The following is a 12186-nucleotide window of genomic DNA, read 5'->3' as shown; positions in this document are numbered from 1 at the left end:
ACTACTAGATCAATGGAACAGCGGCCTACACTCGTGGTTTGGCCGTTGTAACATCCTCAAGATGTCGATCCTACCTAAGTTTGTATACCTGTTACAAGCCCTCACGATACGCATACCTGTGACATATTTTAAGCAAATACAGTCCGCCTTCATTAAATTTCTCTGGGCTGGGAAAAGACCTCGCTTGCACAGAAAGATCCTCTCCCTCCCCAAACAACATGGCGGCCTAGCACTGCCCGACATTCGGACCTACTATCATGCAGTACACCTTAGTAGACTCCTAGACTGGTGCCGCCACAGCGATACCAAGTTGTGGGTACAAATGGAAAGTGCACAAACTGACGTACTCCTTCAGAGGGCCCCATGGAACCCAGCAGCCCTAACACCCACACTCAGGAGACACCCACTGATTGGGAATACTATTAAATTATGCACGCACCTACTGGGGTACTGTTCTCTTTCCTCCCGTAACTCTGCGCTGCAACCCATAATTGGGAACCCCCAGTTCGAGCCGGGAATGAGAGACAGGGTGTTCCGAGACCTACGGGACGCGGGCATCTACCAAACATCTTACTTCAGCACTGGAGGTAGGTGGAAGACGACAGCGGAACTCTCGGCCCCAGGCGACTGATACCAACTGGATTTCATGAGGGCTCTGCAACTTAGTCACTTTCTAGCTGGTCTACCCCCCCCCAATGACGCGACCGCATGCCTCACAACGTTCGAAGAACTCTGCAGCGATACGGGAGTACTACAACATATGCTCTCCTTGACCTACGACATGCTCATTACTCCACCTGGGGACTACCAAATCCCAAGCCTTGCCAAATGGGAAAGAGACCTGAACTGCCAGTTCACCGCTAACCAGAAGCAACACATACTTAGGTTTACGCATAAATCATCCCTCTGCGCTAAAATACAGGAGACAAACTATAAGTTGCTTTCCCGTTGGTACAGGACACCTGCACTGCTGCATACTTTTTACCCAGAGACATCCGACCTCTGCTGGAGGTGCTAGGGGGAAAGGGGGACCCTTTTGCATATCTTCTGGTCATGCCCCAGACTCCAGAGTTTCTGGACAGAAGTTTGCAGGATAACTCAAAAATTCTCAGACCGAAATGTTCCGAATGAGCCGGCATATTTCCTTCTACATATGAATGACACTCCGGCCCGGGTCTACAAGAAATCAGTGGTACGCCACCTGCTAGATGCGGCAAAGGCCTCCATCCCGCTCGCCTGGAAATCACCCCACCCTCCGACCATAGCTACATGGCTCAAAAGGGTAGACAAAATCAGTAGGATGGAAGACCTGATTCTGACTAGCCAACAAAGATAGAGATACTCCAAAACATGGAAAATGTGGAATGTCTTTAAAGATTCAGACGAAGGAAGACTCCTTAGAGGAGAAAGCGTAGCGCCCTGACGGCCCCACCCCCCCCTTTTTCGCGGTGTGGATCCATGTCCGTGGACTCCCCCCCCCCCCCCCCCCCCTCTTTCTTGGGCCTTTCCGCCCCCCCACATACTTTCTCCCTACACTTCCTTTCTGACTTCGGACTCTGTCAAACTATTTCCACCCTCCCTCCCTGGCTAAGTAACGGCTGAGGGGAGGGAGAAGGAAAAAAAAAGGGGGAACTGCCCCACTGGGCAGCGGTAGTTTATCCCTTTCCAACCAACCATGCGGGATGACCAATTAGACGAGCAATTTAGCCATGCCACATATGTGAGGCGCCCCCTGCGAGAATGTTTACCCGGGGATGCTGCTACACTGATTTAGATGGTACAGTGGATATGGGCTGGAGCAGGACCATAAAGTATTATTCACCTTTAAGGCCAATGTACCGTTGCTTATACTTAGTTGCTTGACCTGTATGGATACTATGCAAATTCTTTTTATGCATGTAACCCTGTTGTTGAGGTCCGTGCGGACCAGTTTCCCTGATATAATATAAAAAAAAAAAAAAAAAAAGAATTTGGTATGTGATCTGACATCCTATGTCAGGAACACTGGTGATGTCCTGAATAAGATAGCGGATCAGATCCTGGGTGATGTACTTCTCGTGGGTATAGACATACAGTCTCTCTATGCATCTATACCCCCCCATGAATGGGGTATAGCAGCAGTTTTCCATTTACCAGATGCCAAGTTCGCCGGAATGGGGGCACAAAACAAATTTGTCATTGAACTCTTGAGCTGGCACTCAAGAATAACTTCAAATTCACGGGCTTAAACTATCAACAGATAAGAGGCACCTCAATGGGTGCCCCTTGGGCACCATCATACGCTTGTCTGCACCTGGGATGGTGGAAAGAGGAAGTAGTGTATGCCTCATAGATGTACCTTGGCCAGGCCCTGATAGAACATCCATCTGACCTATTTGGCAGACCCCTGTGAGATCGCCTTTCTCGATTTGCTAATTAGGTTGGAGGAGGAGATGCTTGTTACTAAGTTTCCTGGAAAAAAACGGAGGTTAACATCCTCCTGTGTCCGGGCAGCCACCATCTGAGATCCCTGATTTGAGGCATCCCAGTTGGACAGTTCCTCAGAATACGGAGAAACTGTTCCACTAATGATGATTACCAGCATGAAGCCAACGATTTGTATAAAAGATTTAGAGAAAGGAGATATTCATAATTACATAGTTACTTAGTTCATCAGGTTGAAAAAAGACAAGTCCATCCAGTTAAAAAAAAAAAAAAAAAGAAGGGGATTTTATTCAATCCCCAATTAGGGAACACAATGCTGAGTGCCTGACTTATTGACTTAAGGTTCCCCTTACTTTGGACTATATATGGTGACTCTGAGAGACACCGGTGACTGCACTGTTCACCACAAGTGCTTTCCTTGGCATGCATAAGCCCAATTGTGGGAACAAATGTCCCTGAGCCCCAGCTTTCTACTCTATAGCCTCAATAGTCATCAAGCAGGCTTGTTTAGCATGGTGATTTGTGTGTCACATGAGTGTGAGTACTGGGCTCTGACTATGGTGCTTTTTGTGACTATGTTGTCATTCATGTTTTGGGGGTATTGCCCATTTTGGACCTTATTTATACAGAATTTTGGTTTATTATTCAATACAAGTTTTTCTAGACTTTAACTAATTGTCCAACCCTATCTCACCTACAAAGATTTACATTTTTCTCTACTCCAGCTCTCTTTACTGTGTGGCCCTGATTGACATTGCACAGCCTTTGTATGGAAAACATTCAAACTGAGTCCTCTTCTTACTGTGCATGCATGGTTTTCTTTGTATGATTGAGTTGGAGACCATAATGAGCACACAAATGGAAAGGACGGTAGTGGGCTTCACTCATGGGACAGTACTCTAGGTGTGGGGTGTTATTCTGAAGTTTACAATGCACTATTCAGTGTTAAATTATAGCAAAAATGGAAATTGATGTGCCACACTACAACTAAAAGGTCCAGATACAACTCTATTCCAATAAGTGTCAAGGAAACAAACCAAAAAATAACCAACATGTTTTGGGGGTCCAATAATGCACCCTTTTTCAGGGCATGATTGACAATGATGTGAATAGACTATAAGTCAACTGGGCCTTTAATGTTATTTCTTCTAATGTGGTTGCAAGTACAGGCCTTGTCAGCAGCTGGTTTGGCAGGCAAATGGAGTGTTCTTGGACCCAGGAAATTAATTTAATTCTTATTGGATTGTTCGACTGACTTTTATTGGAATACAGTTCTATCTGGACCTCTTAGCAGTGGTGTGGGGCTTCAGTTTCCATTTTTATTATATTACATTGCACTAACAAGCCAAGGAGACTGTGGAGATCCTTACTTACAGTATATCAACATCGATACTTTAGGATAGCAAGTGAGATAGGGCAGTGAGATAACCATATGGGTCTAGTGTTTGTTTTTTCACACTTTTCTTAAAGGAGTTGTAAAGGAAAACATTTGTTCACCTTAATGCATTCTATGCATTAAGGTGAAAAAACATCAGATGATTAAGCCCCTCCACCCCACGAGCCCCCGTTTTACTTACCTGACCCTTCGGAAGTCCAGCGCTCACCCCGTCATCCTCCTCGAGTCGAAGCCCGGCCATTGATTGGCTGCAGTGGATGGATGGAAAGCAGTGCAGCCTTTGGCAGGCGCTGCTGTCAATCACATCCAATGAAGCTAATACTGCTAATCCGTTGCTGTTTGATCTGCAGCTTATCCTGAGACCTGATCCTGAACCTGCACCTGATCTGATACTGACCCGGCTCTCTGACCTTGCTGCTGTCTCCAGTCTTGACCTTTGGCTTCCTTGACCCTGCTCTGTTTACCTGTCTGCCTGATCTACTGTTGCCAAAACCAGCCTAAACTCTGACCATCCCTTGTCTGCTGCTTCTGCCTGAACTGATCCTCTGTGTATGACCTGGCTTGTCTGACCCCTCTCCTGCCTGCCGTTTGCACCTGTGTGCGCCTGCTGTTCCCTGGAGGGTCTGGTATAGATTTTGAGGGGGACCCCTATAACATTTTTTTTAATTTGACGCAGGGTTCCCCTTAATAACCATACCAGACCTGAAGGGCCTGGTATGGAATTTGGGGGGACCCCCATGCAATTTTTTTTATTTTGGTTCGGGGTTCCCCTTAACCACTTGCCCACCAGGAAAATTCTGGCACTTCTCTCCTTCATGTGAAAATCACAATTTTTTTGCTAGAAAATTAATCAGAACCCCCAAACATTATATATTTTTTTTTAGCAGACATCCTAGGGAATAAAATGGTAGTCATTGCAATACTTTTTGTCACACCGTATTTGCGCAGCGGTCTTACAAGCGCACTTTTTTTGGATAAAAATCACTTTTTTGAATTAAAAAATAAGACAACAATACATTTTGCCCAATTTTTTTATATATTGTGAAAGATAATGTTACGCCGAGTAAAATGATACCCAACATGTCACGCTTAAAAATTGCGCCCGCTCGTGTCATGGCGTCAAACTTTTACCCTTAAAAATCTCGATAGGCGACGTTTAAAAAATTCTACAGGTTGCATTTTTTGAGTTGCAGAGTAGGTCTAGGGCTAGAATTATTGCTCTCACTCTAACGATCGCGGCGATACCTCACTTGTGTGGTTTGAATACCGTTTTCATATGCGGGCGCTACTCGCGTATGCGTTTGCTTCTGCGCGCGAGCTCGTCGGGACGGGGCGCTTTAAAAAATTTTTTTTTTGGTTTTCTTATTTATTTTTATTTAGTTTTATAATTTTTTACACTGAAAAAAAAAAAAAAAAAAAATTGATCACTTTTATTCCTATTACAAGGAATGTAAACATCCCTTGTAATAGAAAAAAGCATGACAGGTCCTCTTAAATATGAGATCTGGGGTCAAAAAGACCTCAGATCTCATAATTAGACTTAAATGCAAAAAAAAAAATTAAAAAAAAAAAATGTCATTTTTTCAAATGACAAAAAAAAAAATGTTTCTTTAAGAGGCTGGGCGGGACTGACGTTTTGACGTCACTTCCGCCCAGCAGAGCTAGGAGGACGGGTGAAGGAGATTTCTCCTTCAGTCCCGTCCCCGCTCAGCTGCCGGACACATCGGATCCCCTCCGCCGCTACCGACGGCTCCGGTAAGCGGCGGAGGGCGCGGGAGAGCGGCGGGAGGGGGGGGGCCCCTCTCCCGCCACCGATAACGGCGATCTCGCGGCGAATCCGCCGCGGAGACCGCCGTTATCGTGTACACCACCGCCCCCTGAAAAGATGAATATCTCGGTTGTGGCAGCAGCTGCTGCCGTTATCGAGATATTCAACTTTAAAAAGGAGGACGTCTTTTTGACATGGGGCGGTGGTCAAGAGGTTAATATTCATACGAGAACCCAAAAGGGCCTAATAATGGATTGGGGGGGAGGGGAGGGAACCCATGTCGTTTTTTTTATTATTTTTTTTGTATTGCCGGGACCTGACAATTTATTACAGCTGCGATCAGTTTTAAATGACTTGTTTTCCTTTATAAATGTTATTTTGCTGTGAGACTGTTCTAAACATTGGAAAAATGTGCCACTTTACAGGCATACTATAGACACCCCCCAGGTACGAAATTTCAAAGAATATTTCACAGTTATTGTTTCACTTTAAAGGAGAGGTTCACCCTAAAACTACTTTCTAGTATTACAATGTCCCGACACATTACAATACAATTATGCCTATTTTGTTTTTTTTATGCTGCACATACCTCGGTACAGCTAATTCACCCGCGGCTTCCGGGTTGCGAATCCTGCGGGAGTGGGCGTTCCTAACTTGCTGGTGATTGACGTGATGACCAAAAACGAGCTCCCCCCATCGCGTAAGCTGCGTCACGATTGCTGAAAGGAGCCGAACGGCGGTGCGCAGGCACAGTATAGCGCCGACTCGCCGTTCGGCTCCTTTCGGCAATAGTGACGCAGCTTACGCGACGGGAGGAGCTCATTTTTGGTCATCACGTCAATCACCAGCAAGTTAGGAATGCCCACTCCCGAGGGATTCGCAACCCGGAAGCCGCAGGTGAATTAGCTGTACCGAGGTATGTACAGCATAAAAAAAAACAAAATAGGCATAATTGTATTGTAATGTGTCGGGACATTGTAATACTAGAAAGTAGTTTTAGGGTGAACCTCCCCTTTAAGCATTATTAAAATCACTGCTCCCAAAAAAACTGCAGTTTAAAAAAAAATTGCATTGATACATGTCCTTAAACACTTTTTATGGCAGTAACTTGCATATAAGCCTTTAAAATTAGCACTTTTGATTTTTCATGTCCATGTTCCATAAACTTTTTTGCCTGTTTGCAAGTTCTGGTGCGAACAGAACCAGGGGGGTGTTTGGCTCATCCGTATTGTCCAATAAGGTAAATTTAAAAAAAGCAAAAAACATGCATCCTCGCAGCCCTAGACTAGCAGTTTATCCAGTGGAAGATCAGTAACCAAGATCCCATAGTTTAGGAGCAAACAAATATTCAGGAGAAGGCATTGAAGTTTTATCAAAGTCAGAGTATTGCAGGAACCTTTTCTAAAGTCGGACAGACGTGTGTAGTATCAGTTAAGACAGCTCTCATAGGGAAACATTGAATTTCATATGTCATCCGACATAGGATCCAACCCCAAGTCGGATCCTACCTGTATGTCGCATCAGTGTGAACTAAGTCAAACACAATAAAAAGGCAATTTTCTTTATTTGATCCATAGTGATTAAAGTGGATGTAAACCCCCCAAAAAAAAAAATTTTATGTCACAATGTAGAGAATAAGATTTCCTATCATCTGTGCCCAGTCTTGCCACACAGAGTTAATCCAGCTCTGAGCAATCCACTTTTATTGTTCAGTGAAAACTAACAGACTTCCAGATAAAAACCTGTCTAAATAAAAAGTCCTTTGCTTCGAGTGACAGGGTTTTTACATATCTCGTGCACTGGCTTGGACACATGCACATTCCTGGATGTTTATCATAATATGGTGGGTGATCCACAGTTCACTGTGAGAGGTAATGTATGTCCCTAGAAGCAAGGGGATCGAAAGGACTTTTTATTTAGATCATTTTCACTGAACAATAAAAGAGGATTGCTCAGAGCTGGATTAACTCCGTGTGGCAAGACTGGGCACAGATGATAGGAAATCTTATTCTCTACATTGTGACATTAAAAAAATATATATTTTTTTGGGGTTTACATCCACTTTAATACCTCCAGATTTGTTGGCAATGGCTGGCGTAAATTATGAATATATTATTTTTTTAATTATTTGCAGTAGGCCACCAGTTATCTCCCCTCCCCTTCTGTTATTGCTGAGCCTGATTTAACATAATTTTAAATGTGATTAAAAAGTATTTATCATATTAAAACATATGCTGTGCAAAATTTGACCAGGCAAAAAGTTGTAACTTATATAGATTTTGTAGGTTGCCTCAGAGCACTCTTAATAAAAATGCTGCTGGCTAGTGCGACCACATAAAACTTTTTAGACCATGGGGTCAATTCACAAAGCTTTTTTTGCCGATACCGGTCGTTATGTAAACGATTTCACACGTTATTGAATCAAGTCCAATTCACTAAACGATTTAACGCTTGTAAAAATCATCAAATAACGTTTCACTACACAGAACCGATATTTTTAGTTTTGAGTCGTTATTGAACGTATTGATCGTTGTTTTAACGACTCAAATCGTTAAATATGTACAGAAGTGCAATTCACAAAGGTTTTTTAGACAATTAACGATCGCTAAGCAATCGTTAAATAAGCACCTCCCTGAGGGTGGCGTTATGACATTTCCCAGGCGGTATATCATTTGTTGAGAGGATTTTTTTGGCGGTTTAGGCTTGTGGTAAATTTTGTTACGAGTTTTGTGCAAGATGGAACCATTTGGATGTGCTCTATTTGAACTGAAACTGATCCAGAGGCGAAGAAGGACACGTCAGAATGTCGTTCAGATAGAGAAACGTGTATTTCGTTCACGTACCTTTTTGGATCAATTTTCTGAAACCCAGGTGATAGCCAAATTTAGATTATCCTCTCCCATGATATATTCCCTGTATGATGAAATACACTTGGCCCTAGAAACACGCACGCGGAGAAGTAATGCAGTACCAGGTCTTGTGCGTTTTTTGGCAGTACTTCATTTTCTAGGAAAGGCCTCATACCAACATGTCAGTGGTGAGATTGTTGGCATCTCACAACCCAGTTTTTCCCGCTGCTTGGTCGACGTCCTGCAAGCACTGCGACAACTTGCTCCAAAATACATTCATATGGGCAAGTCACGTGAAGAGCGGGATCAAATAAAACGTGGTTTTTTTGACCTAGCAGGAATGCCCAATGTCATTGGGGCAATAGACTGCACCCATGTGCCATTATGTCCCCCATCAGAACAGGAGCACATCTACAGAAACCGTAAGGCTTACCATTCCCTCAACATCCAGGTGATCTGTGATTCGAACCTCATAATCCGTGATGTTGTCACCGGCTTTCCAGGATCCTGTCATGATGCCCATATATTGCGCCAATCGGGAATATATGATACTCTGGACAAGGACTTAGAAAATAATGGATGGCTGCTGGGTAAGTGTGCTCCACTGTTTATTTTATGGTGTGTTTTCCAGTTATAAATGCGTATTTATTTTTTTATTCCATACTAGACTGACATTAGTGCTATATCAGTAACATGACAGCTCAACAGCTTTACATTAATCAGTATTTCAAAAACATGTAATAATAAACTCAGAATTTAAATGTCCAAAATACTTTCAAGTACTTTTTAGTTAGCTATCACCTGGTTCAAGGTCCACAAATCTTTCCTTTCTCATGTGAGGTGTATTGTTGTTCCACATGTTCCGTGTGCACTGAAAAGTAGTCACTACTTCAAGCTTGCTTAAGTAATGTATTACACTATCATATTAAGACATCACATGAGAGAGCTAGGAACTACTTATCAAAACACACATGACCAAGGTGTGCCAAAGAAGCCACCCACCAGAATTAAGTACAGTACCTATATGTAAATGATTGCAGCATAAGATGCAACAATTTTGTCAGTAGTTGATTTACTTGAATTTATAGTTAATATTTAAATCTGGGAGTTCAACACTATCCCTTCGGTTAACCCCCCAATATGCATAACATCAAGCAGCACTACCAAGCACAACAATCACCCCCCCCCCATTGTGCATATGTATTGTACATGAAACAGACATGTCCCTCTGGTTCTCCGTTATAGTCCCATACGAGGTCTGCACTATAGTATTGAAATATTTATGACAGGCAGACTTTTCCTCCAGCATTTTTTTTTTTGCATAACATTCACATGCACTACACTACACTACAGTAATCATGGCCCACAACTGTGGTATGCTGTTGTGTTGTGAGTTAAGTACCATTAATGCTCAATCAAAAGTACAAATCCAGAACCTTGCCCCCACAAATAATTTTAAAATGTGCTTTATTAGACGTATGTTATCCATATGTGACTAACAATGGAAAATTTTCTAAAATGACCACACAATTGGCCACTACATCATGTGATTTAGCATGATTTCTTCTATACTTACAAATAAATTTATATTGTTTTAAAATTTATAGGAGATGCTGGTTACCCCTGTCTACCATGGCTCTTAACACCAATCAACAGGCCATCCTCTCCTGCAGAAGCAGCTTACAATGTTGCTCATACAAAAACAAGAGTGGTGATCGAAAGATGCTTTGGTGTCCTAAAGAGCCGTTTCCGATGCATGTCCTTGTCTGGTGGATTCCTACAGTATTCCCCCAGTAAGGTAGCTGATATGTTCCTAGCATGCAGCATTCTCCATAACATTGCAAGGCATGGTGGACTACAAGAGGAACTAGACACCACAGTGGAGGATGACATGCCCACAATTCCAGTGGAAAATGATCAAAGGGGAAACACAGCAAGAAGTAAACTGATTGCAAACTATTTTTCAGGTAATAAACCACCGTAACATGGTTTTAATTTTCCAAACATCATCAGAAATGATCACAAACTTGCATTATTAAGTTGAAGAGACAGACATGCTGTAAAATGAATTATTTGGGCTGATCTTGTTTATCAATGTAAAATCTTAACCAATGATGTTTTTTTTATTATTTCAGGTTAACTCAACTCTAAAAACTTTGGAGAACTATAATAAAATTAAGACAAGAGTACAAAAATTGCAAAAAAATGAGTCTTTATTTTGTTTTTGTATTTTCACTTTGTTGTACTTCTTTTGCATTTATTTTTTACAACATTGAACAATAACAGTTTCAAACATGTAAAATAAAAGTTTCACTTAAAAGTCTTTTACAAAATCTAAATTGTGTTTGAATTCTTTATTGCAACAAATGTAAGTGTGGGTTATACACGCAAAAATTCTGTTCATCTGCTAATAAGTACCAACATTTTTTTGACATTAGTGAGAAGCAATAAAATAGAAGACCGAACTGTGTGCCAAAGACAGTTGAAATGCTGCAGTTGCCTGAAACCATGTCCTTGCCAGAAAGATGGTGAATGAAATGAGTGCTGTTAACTGCGTTGTGTGGGAGAGGGGAGAAATGAAATAAAACTAAAATAAATACCACCAATTGACGTAATGGCAGATGGCTATAGCCAACCTAAGGTAAAGAGAGTAAGTGACCTGTAAATAAGCCGTTGATATGCAAACCATTAAATAACACAATAATTGAATCATAATATTATATTTTTGGTGTTATTTATTGTTTTGTATATCATCACCTTCATCACTGGTCACTTAACTCTACCTTTGGTTGCCTATAGTCATCTACCATTACCCCAAATGTTACATATATTTTAATTTCTCCTCTCCACCCCACACCGCAGTTACCATTACTCATTTCATTACTGAGAAACAATGCACGTTAGTTAAAATGTTAACTATTCCACGCAGGGCATTTGAAAGATGGAATAGCGGTTGTCTACAAATTGCAGAAACATTTTTAACCTCATTAGTCAGGAAATGATACCTACATTCCATACCAATAACATGTGGTTTCAAAAGTTACAGAAGTCAAATTACAGCCAACACAACATCAAAAATATATGGTTGGGCAAGATGGAGTATGCAACCATTTGGATGTTTGTTTTTTTAGTATGAATCAAACTACCGGCGAAAACCACACAGAGAAACATGGTCCTTGCTGTGACAACAACAATGGATGGCGCATTTTAGTCACAGAGTACAGATAAAAAACCAAGCACTTGAGTGAAAATATCAATAATTTACATCCACGTGGATAAAATATAAAAAAAAAAATTTAGATCCAATAGTGTGCCTTCCTGACGGAAGAAAAGCATGACAAACCTGTCACATTTTCTGCTGTGACAAAGGGTGTCTGTTTCAAATGCGTAGACGTGATGTTATGTGATGTATTCTCCTATTAAACGAATATGATTGATGATTTTATGTAGTGCTGATGAATTATATCTCTACTCTGTAACTTCAACTCTATTACTATTGATAGTTCACTTCTACTTTTCAACAATCCTACCACTTTTTTTGCCTTACAACAAAAAAATGGTTCTGCTTTTGAAAAAAAAATATACATGTTAAAACAAATATTTGACAATATTGTTGCACTTGCATTTCAACGTGTATATACAAACAATTATGAAAACCGTAATGATAACAGTAATGAATACTAGAACATGCTTGATAGATAAAAATAGATTTCACATAATTCTCAACCTTTTTTGAAATGTTTTCAGAG

At 41.4% G+C, this 12186-nt stretch overlaps 2 protein-coding genes across 2 annotated transcripts in view; one reads left to right on the top strand and one right to left on the bottom strand.

Moving 5' to 3' along the window:
• The first annotated feature begins 7940 nt into the window (after window positions 1-7940).
• Window positions 7941-10776, top strand: LOC120937716 (putative nuclease HARBI1). The gene is made up of 3 exons (XM_040351154.1): window positions 7941-9027; window positions 10045-10404; window positions 10573-10776. Exons 1-3 carry the CDS (start codon window positions 8325-8327, stop codon window positions 10575-10577), a joined length of 1068 nt encoding a protein of 355 aa, XP_040207088.1. The 5' UTR covers window positions 7941-8324; the 3' UTR covers window positions 10578-10776.
• Window positions 10633-12186, bottom strand: part of LOC120937715 — a 6212-nt gene continuing 4658 nt past the window's right edge. Inside the window, exon 8 of the mRNA XM_040351153.1 lies at window positions 10633-12186. This exon is cut by the window's right edge and continues 594 nt beyond it. The gene's annotated coding sequence lies outside the window, so the exon portion shown is untranslated.

Source organism: Rana temporaria, chromosome 4 (assembly GCF_905171775.1).
Source record: "Rana temporaria chromosome 4, aRanTem1.1, whole genome shotgun sequence".
Taxonomy (NCBI): domain Eukaryota; kingdom Metazoa; phylum Chordata; class Amphibia; order Anura; family Ranidae; genus Rana; species Rana temporaria.
This window is presented reverse-complemented; position numbering and strand designations above follow the sequence as displayed.

What these genes read in the sequence shown, in the direction of transcription:
- LOC120937716 (XM_040351154.1), top strand. Translation starts at nt 8,325, where the DNA reads ATGGAACCATTTGGATGTGCTCTATTTGAACTGAAACTGATCCAGAGG. An exon ending in AAATAATGGATGGCTGCTGG is followed by an intron (nt 9,028 to 10,044) that starts GTAAGTGTGCTC and finishes TAAAATTTATAG; the next exon opens with GAGATGCTGGTTACCCCTGT.